The sequence below is a fragment of the Lynx canadensis genome, chromosome D1 (assembly GCF_007474595.2).
Source record: "Lynx canadensis isolate LIC74 chromosome D1, mLynCan4.pri.v2, whole genome shotgun sequence".
In the NCBI taxonomy this organism is placed as follows: Eukaryota; Metazoa; Chordata; class Mammalia; order Carnivora; family Felidae; genus Lynx; species Lynx canadensis.
This window is the reverse complement of record NC_044312.2, coordinates 48905052-48929616: the sequence shown is the minus strand read 5'-3', so window position 1 is coordinate 48929616 and position 24565 is coordinate 48905052. Positions and strand designations below refer to the sequence as shown.

Below are 24565 nucleotides of genomic sequence, written 5' to 3'. Positions count from 1 at the left end.
TGGTTAAAAAGCATTGGCTGTGGAGTCAGGGAAGTAACAAGAAAAATGTCTCATTACTCATTAGTAAATTTGAGGGTTGGCTTATATACTGGGATTTCCAAACAAATGTGGAGGTGCACTACATTCTTTACTGAGAATATGGAGTAAGGTTAGTAGGTATTTTAGATGTTTTAGCCAGTATTCCTCTTCTGCTTGTCTCTGTGGAACATTCTTTAACAGTTCGATGATGTCCTGAAACTCCTTATCAGTGGAGGATCTGTGTTCATCTGGTAATACTTGTATAGTCAAGAATATGATTAGGACCCTTTATTTCCATGTATTTGATCTGGGTGCTGCTAATTCAAGGGATGGATCTAGGAGATCTTTTTGGTTGTCAAAATGTCTCTAGCACAAAGATTTATTTAGCCTCTTTCAGTATTAGTGAGTGAGTGCATTATGTCACTGGATGCCAAGGGTCCTTCAAAATATTATAAAATCACAAGATGAGACACCCAAAGATGAGTATGTTTAATTATGGGCAGAGATGGTATAACAGGAAGGGAAATGACATATATCAGCTTTGTAAATATTTTTAGCCCCTCTGATAAGAGTTTGAAACACTGGATTCCCAGGATAAATAATTAGGTCAAAAGAATTTTTTGAGTCAGGAAGTGATATCTCACTTTGTCCCCATTACATTACTCTATGTCCAAACTGGGGTATAAGCATGGAGAAAGATATGCAGCATCATTAATCACTGAGAGAGAACCTCCCATAAATCTGCAGACTCTGTTTGCATGAATCATCTTTTCTGTTATATTCTGTGATGTTATGTTTTAGTTGGAGGTTGGGGAGTTAAAAAAGCAACTGGGAGAAGGGTAGGAAAAAGATACATAAGTAAAGGGACATCCTGGGAGATTTCTAGTTGCAGGAGGAGGCAGTACGTGTTGGTGGAGCCTGTACCCATATGAGAGAGAGTTGTGGAGAAAGACACAGCTAAGCAATAAAAATTCTAGAGTGATATAAAGTTGTATGTAAGCTTCCTTCCTAATATTTTGGTAAAAATTAGAATATGTGAATCAAATTAATTAAATCAGATTTAATGCAACATATTTGGAGATGATATGTGAATATCATCTAATGTGAATATCATCTAATGTGAATATCACTAAGGATGAACTGATTGATGATGGATGGATGGATGGACACACGGATGAAGGATGCTGCATGAAGAAGTTAGGGTAGGAAAGAGGAAAAGCATAAGATATTAAAAAAAAATTTAATGCTTATTTGTTTTTGAGAGAGAGTGAGAGACAGAGTGTGAGTGAGCGGGGGCGGGGTAGAGAGAGAGGGAGACACAGAATCTGAAGCAGGCTCCAGGCTCTGAGCTGTCAGCACAGAGCCCCATGCAGGGTTCGAACTCACAAACTATGAGATCATGACCTAAGCAGAAGTTGGACACTTAACCGACTGAGCCACCCAGGTGCCCCAAAAGCATAATATATTTGAGCTGTTTCTTGAAGTATCAATACTCCCCGATTGTGGTTATTTTTTAAATTAATAGTAATTGCTTACACTTTGAAACCTCTCTTATATATATCATTCAATTGCGATACATGAGTAAGAACAATTAACAAGAGTAATAAGCTAGCAATGAAAGTGAAATTATGGGCATGAGAAAGCCCTGAGGTTCCATAAGAATTTTTCAAATCTCTTCTGTCATAATAATCTAATTGGATTAGATTCCTTGGGCTAGTTAAGTCATCAGCCATGATGAGCTACTATAGTAAATTAAAAGAATTCAGGAATTTACTAGTTGTTGAGCTAGCCTCAACTTTAGCTAGCCTCAACTTTAGCATCTATGACAAGTTTTAAGATACTGAATTAATTTCCTATGTGGATGTTGACTGAGCCTCAGTTCCCCCATCTGTGAAGCTGGACAAGGTGATCATTAAGGATTTTTTCAACTCTTAATTTCCATTTCTCAGTGATTCTAGGTAAACTGCACAGAATACATCAAGTTAACCAGATTTTGTGTTTTTTCTTAAAGAATGCAAAAAAATGCAAAGAACAAAGGTGCAGTATTAGCAACAAGATCTTCAAATAATGGGATTTATACTTCTATATTACTTGGGGGTCATGTCTTTCATCTAGAATTCAGTAACTGGAGGGTTCTTTCTTTTGAAAATATTTTATTCATCCTAACTTTTTCTTTTCTAAGTGAGAAAATGAAAACTCATAAAGATGAATAACTAGCATGAAGTCACACAGTTAGGGGTAGAGTTGGGGCTAGAATACTGGTCTTCTCTTTCTAGTCCAGAGTCTTACACATTACTTTCCATTCCAAAGCTCATCCTGAATGTTCCCTGATGATACTGATGCAATTTCTGACCAAGACCTCCACCTGGACTTTACGAATATTGCCTGGGTATTTAAGATGCAGTTATTTGCACTGAGAAAATATCTCAACATGCCACAGCTGCTCATTCATATGTATAAACTTATGTAGACATTGATTTTAAGAAAGAAATTTAGGTTGAATTAAGTAAGCTTCTTGGATGTTGTATATACTTTCACTTCTGGGAACCTTTAGGTACAGAAGGTATCTATAGTTTTTCAGAGTAAATTACATATTCATTTTAGGTTTTCACCACATCTTTGACCTTATAGAGAAATAGATGATGGTGTCCAACTATGGTTTAAGCTTGTGACTTCATTTAGAGTAGTAACCCAGAAAAATATCAGAATTTCACTTCATTCTGAAAAGAATGAGTACTTTTCTTTCTGAATTAGTTTCATAATTTAAAAGGAACAAAAAAGATTACTGAAATGAGCTTCTGCTTTAAAATATAATAAGTTCCTTAAAGAAACTTTATAGTGATGCCTTAATAACTTTCTTTTGATCCACAAAGTTGCCCATCAGGATGGAGTTCAATCTTACCTCATCCCAACTCACTGCTTCTTTACTCTCTTGCAGAGAAGCCATAATGAAAGGGAATGAAGCCTGAAAAGGTTCATTGTATCACGAGATGAGGAGTTCTAGCAAGACTTATGAATTTGCTTGATAATCTATACTTAGAGGGGAGGTAGAGGCAAGGTAGAGGTGAATGACACATGAACTTCTTAGATTCCCTGCAGCCTGACCTGTCCCTAGTACAACCACTGATGCATGACCAATCATTGAGTAACACCTGCCAGAAATCAACCTGAGCGATGCAGCCTTATGTGACATTGCCTTGTACTCCAGGTAGAGGGAGTCCAACCCCACAGTAACAAATCACAATTTTTGCAGGGTCCTCAAGTATTCTAGTGCAGTGCTTCTCAAACTAATGTACATACAAATAACTGATGGATCTTGAAAAAATGTAGATTCTCACTTAGTAGACCTGAATTAGAGCTTGAAATTGTGCATTTCTACCAAGCTCTCAGTTTTTATCAATGCTGCTGCTTCACAGACCAGAGTTGGCAGACCAAGACTCTAGAATAATTCATTTCTTCCCCCGATTCCTGTATGGCTTCCTCTCAGATTTCTTTGAGGTCTCTGCTGAAATATAAACTGATTAGCTTGGCCTTCTATATTCACCATACATTTCTCTGTTACTATCATTTTCACGTTTCTTCCTATTTATTTACATTACTTATCACCATCTGACAAATTGACTATTTATTTGAGAAGGACTTATTGGTTCACTGCTTTATCTTTTCCCAAAAACAATGAATAGAGCATAGTAAGTGTTCAGTAAAAATATCTACTAACCAAATTAAAGTTTAAATGAACCACATAGCCACTCAGTCACAATTCCATAAACCAGGCCCTATTTGCAAGTCTCCAGAGAACAGTTAACTCTGTTCTTTGAGTTTTTCTTTCAGGAACTCAAGTATTCTATGAGAGAATAAAAGGTGGATAACCAGGTGTTATATGGAAGTGTTGAATCACAATATTGTATACCAGAAACTAAATTGTATGTTAACTAACTGCAACTTGGATAAAAACTTAAATGATGGAGAACCTCAGCCCCTCTACTGTCTACTCGAATCCCTGCTCACTGATGGGGACCTTGCTGACTGATCATCTCTTTCCTACTTGCAGGTCTTTGTGAAACCCTTTCTGTGTCCAAAACAATGCCCTGAATAGTCAGATTAAAGGCAAAAGGCTATTGGTAGCTTTCATAGGAATATGTTGGTCTCCATTTTGTGCTTTATCCAACAATTTATACTGTTCACTTGGTTCTCCTAGTGAATATCTGGTAGCTAGCTTATGATTTCAGCCCTAGTCAGTGATCCCACAGTAAATCTAGGTATTATTATATAGTGAGAAGGCAACAAATGCTATAAAGATTTGCCCCTATCTGATTTGGGAAATGCTGTGTTAGACCCTTTTTGACCAATGTATAATTAGGATATAATCAATGACTTTTAAAAATTCATCAATGGTGTTAAAGTTGAGTTTCTGAATTTTATTGTTTTTAAAAGAGTTTATTTTTGAGAGAGAGACAGAGAACTCAAGCAGGGGAGGCACAGAGAGAGAGGAAGACACAAAACCTGAAGTAGGCTCCAGGCTCCAAGCTGTCAGCACCGAGCCCAACATGGGGCTCAAACTCACTAACCACGAGATCATGACCTGAACCAAAGGTGGATGCTTAACTGAGCCACCCAGGCACCCCAAGTTTTGGAACTTTAAAAAATGTTGGAGCTTTAATAATTTTTGCTTGTGTTCTATTATAGAAAAATAGCTGTAGTTTTCTGCAATGCAGGAGAAAGGGAGATCATCCAATAGGGTGAATTTTTTTTTAAGAAAAGAACAAAAAGGCATCACATAAAAACTGCATCAATGCCACATGTCCAATCTGGGGATTCATTTACCATTTCTGTAACTAATATAAAAAACCCATGCCATTCATTCAATATTCATTCAACAAATATTTCTTAAGCACTTACTATTATTTGCCAACACAATGAAGATATTATATTGCACCTCTAAAACAAATGGAGATCCATTTGATAACTCTTTAATACAGCATAGTCAAATTCATATTGAGCAAATTCTCACAGGACATAAAATGAGTGATAAATGAATTATCGCCCTCTAGAAGCTTACTTGAGTCGGGAAAAGCACAAATTATGTTAAGAGACACAAAAACTATCTGAATACAGGTCTAAAGAGTTCAGAGACTGAATCAATCAACACTGACTTAGCAGATAAAAGAGGACTTCATAGTGGAATTGACATCTGCAGGCCCTCAAAATGAGTAGGAATCCTATTGGTAGAATGGGCGAAAAGGGAATTCCAGGGAGAGAAACCCACACGAGCAAAGGCACAGAAACTGTTCAGGACCAAGTGTGGGGAGCAGAAAGCAGTCCTGTGTAGCAGTGGGAGGGCTATAAAAGATGATGCTGCTGGGTGATGGCTGGGTTAGTGGGGAGGGAACATGGAGGTTGGCTGGGACTATACTGTGAAGGGCATGGAGTTTGTGCAGAGGCACCTTGGGCTAATATCTTTTTAGAAAAATAATTCTGAAAGCAATGGGGAAGATGGCTATAAAGGGATGGGAAAGGGATATACACGTATATATATGTGGGCCAGGGAGAGGGCAGACACTATGTTTCCTTTTTTGAAGTAGTGATGGGAGTAACTTCACTAACTGAATATAGACAATTGAAGTTTTATACAAGAATTAACTTCCCATATTGCTAAAGTAGGATTATTCTTTAAGTATCAGATAAATGATCCTCTTAAAAAAAGAAATAAAGAAAATAACTTCATTATTTTCTTCCTAATATCAATATAATACATGTTAATTTCCAAGTAAACATGTGATAGAAAATGGATTTTAAAAAAGGCTGGTATAAATGAATCACAATCATACCACCAGAAAGAAACATTGTTTGTATGTGACTCTTCAAATTTGGCTTTAATTCTACTACCTAGGACTAGACATTGGATAAGATTTGATGATGGATAGAGTAATTTAGATAACAGGGATTAAATTACCCCAACTTTGGTCTTACTCTGCACAGTAAAACTTGCCAAGGAAGACATTTATTGTTACATTATGATAATTATAAATTATTTATAATTATTTCAAAAATGTGCTAAGTCTTATGAAAAACAGATTTGGAAATGGTTTTATATTTTGCAACACATCCTGGTTTGGCACATATTTTCTGCTTTGAAGCCAAAATGAAAAAATGCAAGTAGTGAAACTGAATCATTCCTCCAATCTTCAATCATCTTCAGTAGAAACTGAATACTAAAGAAAGGTAAATTTTATTTATCAGCTCAGCAACTCTTTAACAAACACTAATAACAAGTATAACATAGAAAATTGATTTGTCAGTGAACAAAATATAGGTTGTGCGTCTGCACACATGGAGCTCATGATCTTACTTAGTTTAGCAAGATATTTTTTTTTCTTCCTGCTCTTCAGAATAGAAATCTCACCCACTTTTAAGAGTCTGGCTCCATTTCCCTATTTCCTCATTTCCATGAAGTACTCTTGTACTGTTTTGGCTTCTGCAGGTTTAGCCCTTCTCTGACATCCCATAATTCTTAGAGATGGTGTCATTATTATACAATTTTGGTTCTGTGTCATCAGAAAATGATTTCTGTTAAATGTATCTAAGTTCTTTCTCCTCAGTAAGATAAAAAACAAACAATTCTTAAAGACAAAGACTTGGGATATGAGTCTGAAGGGCCAAATTTTCTGAATATCTGGTAACATTGAGCAAGGAATCTAGTATACTCCCGACAAAAGCATTTTTATGTTTTGAACTGAAAAACTTATTTACTGGAAGCCTGGTTCTTGAACCTACCAAAAGAGATGTAAATAAAATTTGTCTTAGCATGGACATCTCATAATCCTGGTGCAAATGAAGGGGATCTGGTAAGAATTTCCTAATGGACTCTGATGGAATACTCTTTTTACTTGTTATTTTAAAGGCAAATTGTTCATTATTTCCTAAAAATGTCATAGAATTTAAATGTTCCTAAATGATCTAAACAATAATCCAATCAGTTTTCCATTTCATATAATAGTTAAATTAAGGCTCAGTTACACATTAAATTTAGAAAGAGGGGAAAATGATTGCTTGATGTTACATTACCCTATTTCCAACTGATTTAAAGCTGTGAAAAATTACAATACAGTTAGACTATTAAAATAGGGAAGTCATTCTGTGAATCCTATCTGCACTTTCGCATTTTGAAATAAGATTGTTTTCATTTGCACATTTCTTTAGAAGCACTTTGAAAATTGGTTTATATGATTTATAAGATTTGCTTTGAATAGACATCTTCACAAAGCACAGCATAGTATCCAAATTAAGTACACTGCTTAAAGGAAACAAAAGCTGTAAGGAAGCTTAAGATGAAGATTAAAGTTGATAGAATGATGACATTCTTATCTTTTACTGTAACCTTTAAACTTAAAAATCACTCTGTTCAAGGTCACTTGAATGGCTGTCTTCACTATCAAAAGCTTCTAATTGTTGTAATTCGTGTTTGAGATGAAATTTTTCAGAAATGGGAAAGCAGCCTGGGTATTTATTGCCATGTGCCAGGTAGTGATGAAGGGCATAAAGTCTGAAACTGAATGAAAACAGCTACAAAGAAAATGGAAAAGTCCCATGTAAAAGTTCTTACTTTATATGAAGTAGAATTTGTTCATCAAATTATGCTAAACCAGATGTTTTTATTTTCTGTTTTACAACTGATACTTCTGGAGCCATTTATTCCTATTAGAAGACACATTTACTAATTTTTAAGTAGAAAGACTTTCAAAGCTGTACAGGAAGAACATTTTCCCTTGGTGGTGTCATCATCCATCTTTGATAATCACAAATCTCCTCTTCCCCCATTCTCTGTCCATATCTGGGCCAGGGCAATTGGAGAAAACATTTAATATATATTTTTATAACTTAATTGCAAATTCTAATTCTAAAGACAGGCAACATAAATGAAACATTCCAAAATACACATAGCACAATGTTTTCTTTATTCTCATATGAAATATGTGGTTGGCCACCATTATGGTAAATAAAATCTAAGGCAAGATACAAACCTCAGTCTTCCAAAGAACAATAGACCAACTGACATTAAGAGAATCACTTTAAAAGGTCAAAGAAGCTCTTTATACCCACAGGCATAAAGGCTCTTCCTTAATGGCATTTTGTACTTCCATGTTTATCTGTTTAATAGTCTTCTCTGAGAGCTATGTGGGCCAAGGCTAATTAACTACATTTCCTAAAGACAGAAAGCACATTCCTCTTTTTTTCTTGTAAAAAGTCTAGCCCACTGTGGTGTGCTTAACTGCATTTCATTAACAAAGGAGCAATCTACATACAAATTTGCTAAAATATCAACCACACAATAGGTAACATCCCGGTTGTCTCATTGAGCCTCACTCTGATCACAGAAACAGATGTTGAAACAAACCAAAAAGCAGGGTATGGCTAATGCAATTTAGGATATCTCATCAGGTCTCAGTTGGCTAAGCCAATTTATGACATCTCACCATGTTTCAGGGTTTACAGTAGCATATTGCAAACAAGCTATACTATAGCTGAGAGTACACACACACAAAAATCTACATCAAGGACAACCAAAAGCCGTGTTAGTGTTAATAAAAGTTAATGCCACAGAGAGAGACTGCTGATCATGGTCTGTTCTCTCTGTCCTCCTTGCTTCTGAAGGGATTCAGGACAACCACTCCCACCCCCTTGCCCCCACTGAATGTGCCACTTTGGTATGTGGATTTTGAGCTGAAGGCAATTGAGACCCTACAGGCTCAAGAGAAACTTTTGTCCCTCCTATAACTACATAGAAGGATCTCACCTGGGGATCTTTCCCAGAACAATGGTTATTAGCAGAGATAAATTTTATCTGAGTGATCCATCTGTATATGTATAGCCAGGAAAAACATCTAATTACCAAATATCAGTTCTTCTCATCGCCCTGTGAAATACAATCCTGTCCTCTAAGGTCACAGACCCCACCCATTTCATAGTTCAGGATGACATATATATGTCATTTTGCCTGTCTTTGGAATTTCCATGCCTGTGTGGATTCCCCTTACATATGCTATTAAATTTTATTTTCTCCTGTTAATCTGTCTCATGTCAGTTTGATTCTTAGTCCATCTTAATGGTTTTTATACTATCTATTGCCGACCAAAGGTGCCTACAGACAAGAATATAAATAAAGTTGAGGATAGTTTTTTTTTTTTTTTTTAATTCATATTTCAAAGAGGACTTTCTAACTGATGTTTTCCTTGGAAGATTAAGGGTAATAAAGCCTCATATTCTCTGGACATGTAACACACATTTTTCAGGATAGGTGAGTTTTAAAAAACCTTGTTGGTATAGACTGGTTAATACAGATTACCAGATGTGGGTATACATTCTCACAGAAACATATCAGAACATTATAAGCTTGGTTTCTCACTGACCTTCAGGTTGGTATTGTGCTATAATCGTCACCGTCTGTCCAGCCCCCTTCAGTGCAGCTGCGGCCTGCTCATGGGATGCTCCGCGGAGGTCAATGCCATTCACCTGGAAGAGGAAGCCAGAGAATTTGGGTATTTCATAAGGCCTATCATTCTGATAGTTGAAAAATGTTTCTCCAAACTGAGAAGCTGTCTAAGATTATGTCACCTACCTCAAAACCCCTAATGTCCTACCAAGGCAGTTGAGTGTTACTTAGCAAGTTTCAGGCTCTTATCAACTTTCATTTAGCAAAGATGTGAAATTTCATCTTGTGGCGTTTATAGAATGGTCTGACTCGGCTGAAACTGTCTATGCATGTCTACAAGAATTTTAGTATGTGCATTTAATATGCCTCTCTGAGTTTCCTAGATTTCTGGGGTGGATATGAGCCTTCAAAATTAGAGGAAAAACACGATAATAAAGAGAGACACATGTAATGCACATAGATGAGTATGTGCTGACAGATTAATATATTCAGATGAAGTTCTGGGTAGATTGTATGAAATGGGGCTGGCTGCCTGCCAAATCCCTCTTTTTGGTCATATGCCTGGTCCTGTCATTCTGAGCTTGGTTAGACAGCCCTGAGCCTTGTTCCAAAATAAACCTGACTGCCCCATTTCTCATGTACAATTCCAGAATGAATTCTGACAAAATGAAATAAAGAATGCCTGGAGTTTATGTTGCTGTTGCTAACTCCCATTTTGGGGCCGACGCCAGAAGAAAAACAGAACATCTGAAAAACAAGCACAAAACTCTGCCGAGAGGGAAAAATCATTCTGAAGTCAAATTTAATGAGAAGTAAAAGCTAAAATCTTTCTCAAATCAATTCAGTCGAAGTCAACATAATATAATTACTGAGTGCTTTCCAACGACAGGGCTCTGTGTCTGCCCCAGGAAAGGGATCATGGGTGGAGAACAAAGGTGAACAAGGCAAGTCCCCAAGAAGCTTTTCTGCTTGAACTGAACACACAGAAAGTCCAGTTTTCTAACATACACAGAGCTATTCTTATGCAGTTGATGCCAGAATTCTGCTTCCTTTTATTTACAGAGAAGTTGGTTACCAACCATAAAAAATAGAAAAAATAAATTAAAAAAAAAAAACCTGACCAGCTTATCTGCATGTAAAACATAACATCTTATTTGGCCTCTCATCAATCCTCTTTGACAATGACACTGGGTGGTGGATAGGGAGTTGCCACTGTTTCCCCATGGGGTCTGGAATATTTGCAATCTTTTTTTTTTATTAGGTTTATTTATTTATTTTTGAAAGAGACAGACAGAGCATGCAAGTGGGGGAGGGGCAGAGAGAAAGGGAAAGAGAGAGAATCCCAAGCAAGCTCTGCACTGTCTATGCGGAGCCTGATGCGGGGCTCAAACTCACAAACTGTGAGATCGTGACGTGAGCCAAAACTGAGAGTCAGATGCTTAATGGAATGAGCCACCCAGGTGCCCCATGGGATATCTGTAATCTTTAATTCCCCATCCCAGCCCTCTCATAATAACTTTGTGGAAGCCTCCTTAACCACTTTTATAATTTTCCATGCCTCTTCCCTGGCTTTCTATTCTGGTGAAATCCTTACCGAAAGCATTGATTACATGGTAACCTAGAGAAGTCCATTGATCTGGGTTTGGCCTGACTGCTACACACCAGCTGAGTGACTATCTTTTCAACTCCTGAGCCTCAATATTCTCCTACCTTGGAGGGAAAGGACTGACAGGCTCTTTGAGTGTAAAGCTCCTTTGAACTATAGAATTTCCAGATTTACTCGTTAGTAGATGACAGTCATTTCAGAGATTGTCTAGGCATGGATGAGTCAGACTATGACTCAGACAGCCGAAAGGACAGGAAAAGTAATTAGATGTAGGCTCCTGCCTACAGGAAGCTGAATGAATAAACTTCCTGGGCCAAATAATCTCTTGTCAAACAATTAGGGCTAACTTCTTATTAAAACATAATATAGGGTCATGGTAAATGAATTCTAATGTTTCAGAAAGGTATCTAAGGAAAAGTAAAAAATTCCCCTTAACATCTGCAGTTCCAGAGGTAACCAATGTTAGCAGTTTCTTGGGTATACTTTTTAGAAGTCTACTATATGTATATGCACACACATGCCTTATCTTTATTTCTTTCTTTATATATGTAATATGTCTTCACATTTTTAGTTAAGTGAGTAGGATCATATCATATATATAAACTGTAAACTGTTTCTGTTTTGCTTTTAACAATGTATCTTGGACATCTTCCATATCAGCTCCTGCTATTTTACCTTTTTAACAGGAGCCCAGCAATACACAGTGTGGATAGACCACCATTTTTTTCAACAGGATCCCTATTGTTGTTGAGACTGTGTCTAGCTTTCTGCTACTGCAAACACTTATGAAGGTGTTTCTGAAGGATGAATTCCCTGGAAACACTTTCTGAGTATATTCCATAGATTGTATATGCATTATTTGTTTCTTTTAATTTGTTCTTAATTTTTCACATGATTATTTATTCACTAAATAAACAGAAACTGATGAAGAAAGCAAAAAAGGGGAGGGGAGAATCTCTTTGCCCAAATAATATATTGATATAAAAAATAATGTATGTATATAATGCACATACATGAAAAAGCAATACAAAAAGCATACAAATAAAGTGGCCCCATCTTTCATTCTAAAGTTATCCATTTTGATGGCTTCTTATATATACTACCAATTATTTTTCTTGTTAATATAAACAGGTTTATAAAGTTATAATTTTAAAATTTTATACAAATAAGGTATTTTACACATAGTTTTATACCTTTATTTTTTCTACTTACTAATATATTATAAAGAACTTTCTTCATTCACATATTCCTATACTTGTCTCATCCCTTTTTATAGTTATAAAGTGTTCTATTATTCATTATAAATTTATTTTACCAGTACAGGGTTGATAGACCCTTAGGTTGTTTCAGTATTTTGCTGTTATAAACAATGCTGCAATAAATATTATGTAACAAAAAGTTCTTGGATAAAGGGTATGAGTGCTAAATTGTAATAGCTATTGCCAAGTTGTGTCCAAAAATTTATACTCCCACAAATAAGATATGATTGACTTTCTTCATAGTCTTGTAAAAATTGCACATATCATAACATTTGGCCTTTGTCATTCTAATATGTAGACAATTGCGTTTTTAAGTTTTGCCTGTCTACAATTATGAAGTTAAGCATCTTTTTATATGTTTGCTGGCTATTTAAATTTGTTTTGGCATAAAATGACCATTTGCTTATTTCAGCTATTTTTTATTTGTGTAGTTTGTTCTTTTAAAAATCTATCTGCCTCTTAAGAATATTAGTGCTTCATCTCAGATAAATATTGCAAATATTCTTTTCAGTTTGGTATTTGTATTTTGTATCATTGCATTGTAACTGTTAACTTTTCCCTGGTATGCTATTTCTTGCCATACAGAAGTTTAAAATGTTTTATACAGTCACATTTATCACTATGCTTTCCTTTTCAGCTTTTGAGTTTCGTATTATATCTACCCCTCTTCAATATATTTAACAAATTACTCAAATATTTTCTTCTAGTACAATGAGTTTAATTTTTAGCCACCTAGACTTTGATCTACTGGAATACATTTTGATGTCTGATGTGAGAACCACCCTTTCTTGGACCTTTCTCGTATAGCATCAAATTCTTACATCTTTTAACATTCTAATTGTCCTCTGGATTTTTCTAAGTGCACTAAAGGGAGCATGGAAAAGTGGGAAGGAAGAGAATATATGGAATCACAGAGAACTGGGTTTGAATTCTGAGTTGACCAGTCATACCTAAGTAACTTGGGAAAGTCACTTACTTCTTCAAATCTCAGCTTTCTTACCTATAGAATGGGTATAATATCTACCTCTCTATCAGGGCTGTTGCATAACATGAGACAATATCTGTAAAGCCCTTAACAGAGACCCTGGTACAAACAAGCATTCAGCAATTAGTATCTATTATTGCTGTCAGTATTTCTTCAGAGCTATGATTATAAGTCATGAAATAAAATCTAATGGAAATTAATTAATACAACATATATGGTTACTTTTTTTTCAATGAACACAGAATTTCAGTATTGGAAATGCCTTAAAAACTTGCTCATCAGCACTTACATATTAGCACATTAAAGATCATTCTGGGGGTACCTGGGTGACTCAGTCAGTCAAATGTCCAACACTTGATTTAGGCTTAGGTCATGATTTCACAATTCACAAGCTCAGGCTCCACATTGGGTTCTGCATTGACAATGTGGAGCCTGCTTGGGATTCTCTCTCTCCTTCTCTCTCTGCCCCTACCTCACTCTTTCTCTCTCTCTCTCAAGTAAATAAACTTAAAAAAAAAATCATTCCCGACAGAGTTAAGATAGAAGAGCAGCATGGAGACGATGAGCTTGTCTTGACCCTGAAATCCATCTAGATCAGCACCAAACCCTTTTGAACACCTAGGACACTGATCTGAGGATTAACACAACAATCTACATAACTTGAGCCACAGAACTTGGCAGAGACGTGGTATGGAGAGGTAAACTGGGGGAGAAAAGCTGCAAAGGGTAGGGAACTGATTTCATGGAGAGAGGACAGAGAAAAAGAAAGGGGGAGAGTGTGGTGTATAAGGATCATGTAAGAAAAGCACTCACCCTGATAGTAGCTGGAGAGAAAGAAAGAGAAAGAATGAAAATGCTAGCAGGGCACTAAACAAGAAATCTGTTTCCTAAAACCATTGACAGGGGGAAAAGAGAGGATTTCAATACCATTAGGATTCTATAAACAGCAGAGCACAGAGTCTGAAATTCTAGACCTCGTGCCTGGCAGTGTTCTGGTGAGGAAGTAGGATGGACCTCCCCGGAGAAGGAAGCAGGGTCTGAGGGATCCATGCGCCACATGGGGAGAAGCAGTTCCCCTACTTAGAATGCATTTGGTAGAGGTCATAAGGCCTCTCCACAGGCCAAGGTCCCAGTGGACCCCAGAGAACAGCCATGTTTGCTGGTATAGGGACAAAGGTGCCAGAGTGCAGTGAAACCTGGCGCCAACTGTGTTGTGGATTGCCATAATCTCTGAAGCTCTGCCACTGCCTGATCACATGAACATTTTTTGAGGGAAGCCAGCACCGGCCCATTGCTCTGCAAGACCCTACGCGCGAGAGTCAGTGTGGGTTCAAGCTGCGGGGGTCTCTGAAGTGTGAGGTTTTGAAACACAACCCCATCTGAGATAAAACTCTAGAGGGAGGTGCTGCCTGGCAGGCACACAGCTTGGATATACGGTAGAGGCGGGGAGTGGATAGAGGCCTGAGAGAAAGGAGACGTACTTGATTGTGAGTCGGTGACAGTGCAGTTCCTGTGCCCGAGACTAGGGAGCTGAGTGAAGCCATTTCCACCTCTCTGGTGTACATGACACACTGATCCACCCCAGTAAGCTAGGAGTGCCACCTAGTGGAGAACGGAGCAGATACACCAAGCCCAGCCCAGCCGCATCCTCCAAGCACATTACCTAGAAGGCCAGCTCAAGTCACTCCACTGGCCTAATGTACAGACTATACAGGGCTTCACAGTTTCAGTTCTAGGGGAAACTGGATGTAACTTAATTCAGGTTTCATTCTGTGTGCTGGCTCATTTATTTGTTCATTTTCTTTGCTTCTGTTTTTGCTTAAATTGTTTGTTTATTTATTTATTTATTTATTTCTCATTCTTGGATACAGAAATAGAAAAAAATGTATTTTTTCTTTAATTTTTTTTATTTTTTAAATTTTACATTCTTTCATTTACTTTCTTTTATTTCATTTGATTCTATTTTATTATATAAATAATTTTTAATTAAATTTTTTTCTTGCCTTTTTTCCCTTTCCTTTTTTTTCTCTATTCTATTTTTTCTCTATTCTTCTGACAACCAGACCAAAACATACCTAGGATCTAGCTTTCTTTATTTGATTTTATGTGTTGTTTTCAATTTTTTGATTTTAATTTTTTATTTTTCCAATTATTCCTCCAAAATGAAAAAATGAAGGAATTCACCCCAAAAGAAAGAACAGGAAGAAATGACAGCCAGGGGCTTACTCAACACAGACATAACCAAGATGTCTGAACTAGAATTTAGGGCCACTATAATAAGAATACTAGCTGAGGTTGAAAAAACCATAGAATCCCTTTATGTGGAGATAAAAGAAATAAAATCTAGTCAGGACTAAATTAAAAATGCTATAACTGAGATGCAATCTCGAATGATGTCACAATGGCAAGGATGGATACAGCACAGCAGCAAATTAGTGATTTAGAAGATAAAATTATGGTGACTAATGAAGCAGTAAAAAGAGGGAAACAAAGGCAAAAAATCACAATGTAAGATTTAGAGAACTCAGTGACTCATTAAAAAGGAATAACATCCAAACCATAGGAGTCCCAGAAGATGCAGAGACAGGAAAGGGGGCAGAAGGTTTATGTGAGCAAATTATAGTAGAAAACTTTCCCACTCTGGGGAAGGACACAGACATCAAAATCCAAGAATCACAGAGATTCAACAAAACCTACCATCACCAAGGCATATCATAGTCAACTTTACAAAATACACAGACAAGGAAATAATGATGAAAGGAGCAATGGAAAAAAAAAGTCCTTAACCTATAAGGGAAGACAGATCAGGTTCACAGCAGACCTATCCACAGAAACTTGGCAAGCCAGAAAAGAGTGGTAGGACATATTCAATGTGCTGAACTGGAAAATATGCAGCCAATAAATATTTATCCAGCAAGGTTGTCATTCATAATAGAAGGAGAAATAAAAAAGAGTTTCCCAGACAAACAAAAACTAAAGGAGTTTGTGATCACTAAACCAGCCCTGCAAGAAATTTTAAGGGGGACCCTTTGAGTGGAAAAAAGACAAAACAAAACAAAAAAGACCAAAGCAACAAAGACTAGAAAGGACCAGTGAACATTACCAGAAACACCAAATCAACAGGCAACACAATGGTGCGAAAATCATATTTTTCAGTACTCATTATAAATGTCAGTGGACTAAATATTCCAATCAAAACACATGAGGTATTAGAATAAATAAGAAAAAAAGACCTATCTATATGCTGCTTACAAGAGACTCATTTTAGACCTAAAGACACCTGAAGATTAAAAGTAAGGGGATGGAGAATCATCTATCATGCTAATGGTAGTCAAAAGACAGCTGGAGTAGCCATCCTTATATCATACAAACTAGATTAAAAAAAAAAAATTAACATTTATTTATTTTTGAGACAGAGAGAGACAGAGCACGAACGGAGGAGAGTCAGAGAGAGAGAGGGAGACACAGAATCTGAAACAGGCTCCAGGCTCTGAGCTGTCAGCACAGAGCCCGACTCGGGGCTTGAACTCACGAACCGCGAGATCATGACCTGAGCCGAAGTCAGACGCCTAACCGACTGAGCCACCCAGGAGCCCCTGGACAAACCAGATTTTAAAACAAAGACTGTAGGGGCACCTGGGTGGCTCAGCCAGTTGAGTGTCTGACTTTGGCTCAGGTCATGATCTCACAGCTTGCAGGTTTGAGCCCCATGTCGGGCTCTGTGCTGACAGCTCAGAGCCTGAAGCTTGCTTCGGATTCTGTGTCTCCCTCTCTCTCAAAAAATAAGTAAACATTAAATAAATAAATAAATAAATAAATAAATAAATAAATAATAAAAACTGTAACAAGAGATGAAGAAGGGCATTATATCATAATTAAGGGATCTATCCACAAGAATATCTAACAATTGTAAATATTTATGCCCCCAATGTGAAAGAACCCAAATCTATAAATCAATAAATCACAAACATAAAGAAACTCACTGATAATAATACCATAATAGTAGGGGACTTCAACATCCCACTTACAACAATGGAAAGATCATCTAAACAGAAAATGAACAAGGAACCAATAGCTTTGAATGACACACTGGACAGGATGGGCTTAACAGGTATATTCAGAACATTTCATCCTAAAGCAGCAGAATACATATTCTTCTCGAGTGCACATGGAACATTCTCCAGAATAGATCACATACTGGGACACAAATCAGCCCTCAACAAGTACAAAAAGAGAATATACCTTGCATATTTTCGGACCACATGGCTATGAAACTCAAAATCAACCACAAGATAAAATTTGGAAAGGCCATGAATACTTGGTGATTAAAGAACATCCTACTAAAGAATGAATGGGCTAACCAATAAATTAAAGAGGAAATTAAAAAGTACATGGAAGCTAATGAAAATGAAAGCACATCAGCCCCAAACCTCTGGAATGCAGCAAAGGCGGTCATAAGAGGGAACTGTATAGCAATCCAGGCCTTCCTAACGAAGGAAAATAGATATCAAATATACAACCTAACATTATACCTAAATGAACTGGAAAAAGAACAGTAAATAAATCCCCAAACCAGCAAAAGAAGGGAAATAATAGGATTAGAGAAGAAATCAATGATATTGAAATAAAAAAAAAACACAAAAAACAGTAGAACAGATCAATGAAAACAGGAGCAGAATCTTTGAAAGAATTAACAAAATTGATAAAGCCCTAGCCAGACTGATCAAAAAGAAAAAGGAAAGGACTCAGATAAATAAAATCATGAATGAAAGAGGAAAGATCATAATCAACACCACAGAAATACAAACAATATTAAGAGAATATTATGAGCAATTATATGCCAACAAATTGGGCAATCTGGAAGAAATGGACACATTCTTAGAAACATATATACTACCAAAACAGGAAGAAATAGAAATTTTGAACAGACCCATAACCAGTAAAGAAATTGAACCAGTAATAAAATATCTCCCAACAAACAAGAGTCCATGGCTGGATGGCTTACCAGGGGAATTCTATCAAACATTTAAAGAGTTAACACCTATTCTTTTGAAGCTGTTCCAAAAATACAAATGGAAGGAAAACTTCCAAACTCATTCTAAAGGCCAGCACTACCTTGATTCCTAAACCAGACAAAGACCTCACTAAAAAGGAGAAATACAGACCAATTTCCTTGATGAACATGTATGGAAAAGTTCTCAACAAAATACTAGCAAACTGGATCCAACAATACATTAAAATAATTATTCACCACAATCAAGTGGGATTTATTTCTGGGATGCAGGGCTGGTTCAGTATACACAAATCAATCAGTGTGATACATCACATTAATAAAAGAAAGGATAAGAACCACATGATTCTCTAAATAGATGCAAAAAAGCATTTAACAAAACACAGCATCTTTGCTTGGTAAAAACTCTTAAGAAAGTAGGGATAGAAGGAACATACCTCAAGATCATAATGGCCATAAATGAAAAACCCACAGCTAATATCATCCTCAATGGGGAAAAACTGAGAGTTTTCCCCCTAAGGCAAGAAACATGACAAAGATGTCCACTCTCACTACTGTTATTCAACATTGCCTAGCCTCAGCATTCAGACAACACAAAGAAATAAAAGGCATCAAAATCCATCCAAAAAAGCAGGAGGACATCATACTTTCACGCTTCACAGATGACATGATACTCTATGTGGAAAACCCAAAGATTCCAACAACAACAACAAAAACCCCGCTAGAACTGATACATGAATTCAACAAAGTTGCATGATATACAATCAATATACAGAAATTGGTTGCATTTCTATACACTAATAATGAAGCTGCAGAAAGAGAAACCAAGGAATCGATTCCATTTACAATTGCACCAAAGACCATAAAATACCTAGGAATAAACCTAACCAAAGATGTGAAAAATGTATATACTAAAAACTATAGAAAGCTTATGAAAGAAACTGAAGAAGACACACACACACACACACACACACACACACACACACACACACAAAAAAAAAAAAAAATGGAAAAAGATTCCATGCTCCTGGATAGGAAGAACAAATATTGTTAAAATGTCAATACTACTCTAAGCAATCTACATATTCAATGCAATCCCTATCAAAATAACACCAGGATTCTTCACAGAGTTAGAACAAACAATCCTAAAATTTGTATGGAACCAGAAAAGACCTCGAATAGCAAAAGCAATCCTGAAAAAGGAAACCAAAGCTGGAGACATCACAGTCCCAGACTTCAAGATGTATTACAAAGTTGTAATCATCAAGACAGTATGGTACTGGAAAAAAAAATAGACACATAGATCAATGGAACAGATTAGAGAACTCAAAAATGGACCCACATTAGATGGCCAACTCATCTTTGACAAAGCAGGAAACAATATCCAATGGAATAAAGACAGTATCTTCAGCAAGTGGTGCTGGGAAAACTGGACAGCTACATGCAGAAGAATGAACCTGGACCACTTTCTTACACTATACACAAAAATAAACTCAAAATGGATGAAAGACCTAAACATAAGACAGGAAGCCATCAAAATCCTCAAGGAGAAACAGGAAAAAACCTCTTTGACCTTGGCCACAGCAACTTCTTACTCAACACATCTCTGGAGGGAAGGGGAAAAAAAGCAAAAATGAACTATTGAGACCTCATAAAAATAAAAAGCTTCTTTCTGCACAGTAAAGGAAACAACCAGCAAAACTAAAGGGCAACCGATGGAATGGGGTATTGAATCTAAATCATTTTCCTGGTACTTTCTACCTCTTGGTTCTGTCTCTTCCTTCTGAGGGCTCACAGAATATTTTTTTCTTTCTTATTACTTCCTCTTTTATATGGTCCTCTTTCTAACACTTGAATACAGTTTTCTCTTTTGTAGGTTAAATGACCTCATTTCCTTCTTCATCTCTCCAGATCATTCTTAGCAAATGACAAATTGACTCTGTTTACATACCTCTAGTGACAGGGAACTCTTTCCTTCCCTAGTCTGTCCATTCCATTTTGGGATGGTTTTTATGAATGTTATTTCTAGAATCTTTATATTATTTAATACTTCATCAGAGACTCAGTTATTCAACTGAGGTTAAGTATGGCAACAGGGATGCTTACTTATGGCTGTTATCCTTGGATGTGCACCTAGTGCAGTATCTACAGCTAAACACAGTGCTGACATAAATTCAGTTTTTAAAAGCTATCCATTTTAGTGATTTACTCTTCTAATTTAAGGGAAGGAGTAAATGAGAGTGACATATAGCCATTATCAAGCAACTCACCATTCAATAGAGGACAATAACAGGGAAACACATAAGCACTGGATGGTAAACACTATGAGAGGAAAAGGTCAGAAAGTTCTAGGACATAAAGTGGGGCGCCCTGCTGAAGGTATAAGGAGGTATGTGAAAGTTTTCTGGAGGAAGTGAGATCAGAGACGAGATCTGAATGAGTTCTCCAGGTGAAGATGGGTGGGAATGCCCGGGGAAAGCAATGCAGGGAATATGGGGAGAGGGGTGGCAAGAATATTCTGGGCAGAGAGGGAGGAACATATGAAGGTCTTGAAGTGAGACAGGGGTTGATACATCTGAAGAAAAAGAAGTAGTTGTTACCAAATGTCAGAGAGGGGAGAAGGGAGAGTGGGAAAGAGGTGAGACATGACCGAGAAGAAATGAAGGTGATGGTGATAATGATGATGTTAGCAGTGGTGGTGATAGCTGACATGCACATAGCACTAACTCCGTGGCAGGCAAAGTTCTAAGCATTTCCTATTATCAATTCTCCTCATCCTCATAATAGCTCCATGAAGTAAAAACACACAATAATACCCATTTTACAGAGGAGATTGAGGCATAGCCATTAAAGAGATTCCTGAAGGGTCCACTGGTAATAAATGGCAAAACCAAGACTTAACCCCAGGCAATCTAAATCTCTCCTTGCTTTGCTTGTGTCTTTTGATTGTTCTTATCCTAGCCGTTGTTAATAAGGCTCGATACTGAGCAAAATTCCTAATCATTCCTAATTATGACATATTAATGCTTTTCAAAGATCTGGCTGTGCAGGGCATGATAAACCATATTAGTGAATCTGGAGTTTATTTTGATGCAGCGGAGAACCATCTCTCAGCTTAGAATTGAGAAATATGTCACCATTATTCCCGTACCCCTAAGAATGCTTACAGCTAAAGAAAGAGCAGGAAGAATGTGCTGCCAGCCCTGCTGGCATTTGCCTGCCGTGAAAACTGCCATGGGGAGAACACTGATATAGAGTTGGAAGGCCAGCATTCAAATCTTCATCCTGCCACTTCTTAAGTCCAAGATGTTGGGTAAGTTACTTTCCAGCTTTGAGCTTCAGTTTCCTCATATGCAACAAAGACATTAATACTTATTTTGCTGGCTAGTTGTCAAGATGATTAGAGATAATGCAAATAAACTACTTAACATAACACTTCACATACTGAGTAGGTAATCAATGGTTGCTATTTCTGTTATAAGGTCTCTATTATCTATGAAACCGGATTTTAAAATGACTTTTATTGTCAATAAGCCAATCAAAGAATAGATTAATATAAGACTGTCTTGGAACAAGAGTAGCTAAAAACTACAAATATAACTGTATTATTAACTGTGAAAAAAATACAAAGGGGTGACCCAGTGGGAAAGGGGGAGATAATTGGCACCAGATTCCAATTAAAATTAGTACAGAACACAGGGGACTGTTTCAAGCACATTATTTCATAGTTGGGGTTCTAGTTGGTATGTGGCAGGGGGCAGCAGGGAAGAAACTGGGGCAGAATCCAAATTATTTCTACTTTATTCAGAGAGACTAGGGATAATAAGATGAGCGGGTGTATTACCAGTGAACTAAATGAATGCAGAAGGCTCCAAAATTTCTCAAGAGGGAAAAAATCTATTTTCATTTTCCTAAAGTGATGTGATGTAGTGAGGTAGAAATTTGGGTTCAGCTGCTAACTCTGCCACTAACTTACTCAGGCCAGCCAATGAGCTGCTGTGGGAAATGAAATGTTCTAGTCTCCACTATCTCTAGGGTCCCCTAATTTGGAAATTGATGATTTCTATGGCTTAAACATAACATCTCAAAAGCATCTTACAGTTAGTAGTAAATTGTTTTCCCACCTCATATTTCTTACCAAACATATAATAAAACTTCCCAGGTATTAGATCCTTATCACATACTTGTGAGAATAGCAGGAAGCTATGAATATCCCATTCAATTTTGAATTGTGAACAGGCTGGAATGGCTAGCATAGAGCGTGGACAGAGAAAAAAAAATGGTGCCAGCAGAAGTGGACCTTGAATGCCAGGTTAAAAAGTGGTCAGTGAGTGGGGGTGGGGATAGGGGGTTAAAGAGGCATTTAACGCAATTTAACGCAATTTGACTCATGGTTGGGTTGGCAAAATATGGCAACAGTGGAAAGCTGGGGTTGAAGGACTAAATGATTAAAAATAGGACAACAGAAGGGGTGCTTGAGTGGCTCAGTCGGTTAAGCGTCCGACTTCGGCTCAGGTCATGATCTCACGGTTTGTGAGTTTGGGCCCCGTGTCAGGCTCTGGGCTGACAGCTCAGAGCCTGGAGTCCGCTTCAGATTCTGTGTCTCCCTCTGTCTGCCCCTCCACTGCTTGCACTCTGTCTCTGATTGTCTCAAAAATAAATAAACATTAAAAAAAATTTTTTTTTTAAATAGGACAACTGGGGGCGCCTGGGTGGCTCAGTTGGTTAAGTGTCCAATTCTTGATCTCAGCTCAGGTCATGATCTCACAGTTCTTGAGATTGAGCCCCCTGTTGGGCTCTTGCATTGGCTGACAGAACAGAGCCTGTTTGGGATTCTCTCTCTCCCTTTCTCTCTCTCTGCCCTTTCCCTGTTTTCTCTCTCTCTCTCTCTCCCTCTCTCTCTCTCCCTCTGTGTACATGTGTGTGTGTGTGTGTGTGTAGGTCTTGCTCTCTCTCAAAAATAAATAAACATTTAAAAGAAATAAATAAAGCTGTTTAAAAAAATAGGATAACCAGATGGGAGAACGTTGCAATAATACAAATGACTGCTGATGAAAGCCTGAATTAGAAAACTGGGAAACTGACATGGAATTGAGGGTGGGAAATGGGGCACAGACCTGACAGAGGACACAGAGGCATGTTCTAGGTAATTACTCTCCTCAAAAACTTCTGGGAAATAGAGTTTACATACTATTTACAATAATGTTGAATGTTTGGACATGGGAGCTGAGAAAGGTAATCAGAGGGGTGACAATATTAGTTCTGCCAGTGAGCACAGGACTGCAGGGTAGAAAGTGGGTTTGGATGAATAGATGATGCATTTTGTTTTGGACATGTTGAGTTTGCTGTGTCTCTTGGACGGCTACAACTTTGCTGGTAGTGGGAAAATATCTATCTGAAGCTTAGATGAGTAGTTACTGTTAATCAATAATTTAGTCTTGGGATTCCTGAGGTCAGTACCCTGATCTGACTAGACCCAGATGTACAAGAGGTTTGTTGTACAAAGGTTAGATTAGCTAACAATGGGGCCTGCTACATAGTGAGGACTGGTAATTATTATCTGTTATTGACCCCTCCCCTGACATACATATAAGAGGATGGCCTGGGCTACTATCAAATTATCTCAATAAAAACTCAGCTGAGTAAGGAGAAGTACTAGGGTTATAGGTTCAGAGAGAGGGGGCATGGCAAGCCGGAAAGCACTGTCCTGGGAGTTAGGATTCCTGAGTTTCAGTCCCATCCTGCTGTTACCTTATTTCACTTTGGGAAGGCCCTTTCCCTCTCTGGGGCTCAGTTTCTCCATCTAGAAAGAGAGCCATATACTAAATCACCAAGGTTCCCTCTAGTGCTTAATCAACAAATATATTCCATGCCCAATATGTATTTTGTTGACAACGTGAGAAAAACAAATAGTTCATTTAGTGCTAAACTTTCCAAACAGCCTCCTGCATGTCTCACAGTGAATAAACTATAAATTGTGTTTGAAGTGGAAATTTCTAATTAAGTTCCTTTCTCTTCCTGGAAGCTGTGGTACTTGGTGCAGAGTGATAACATTTCTGACAGTAGCTGCATGAGAGCTCAAGACCAGAATCCACCTGGAGCAGAGGCAGAATGGAAAACTGATACTGGATATTTATGTGGTTTGGTAAACTTAACATGCCTTTTAAATTTGGCTTGCTGATGCAAAAACAATTGCATATTAACAAAAAATTTTAAATGTTTTGGTTTACCAGGGCATTTATACAAGGCTGATCAC

General features: G+C 37.3%; 1 protein-coding gene across 1 annotated transcript in view; it reads right to left on the bottom strand.

The window, feature by feature from the left end:
- Window positions 1-24565, bottom strand: part of DLG2 (discs large MAGUK scaffold protein 2) — a 780826-nt gene that overhangs the window by 295095 nt on the left and 461166 nt on the right. The window contains exon 13 of the mRNA XM_032595102.1: window positions 9426-9528. Within this exon, the coding sequence (XP_032450993.1) occupies window positions 9426-9528 (103 nt within the window). The remainder of the gene's footprint in view (window positions 1-9425; window positions 9529-24565) is intronic.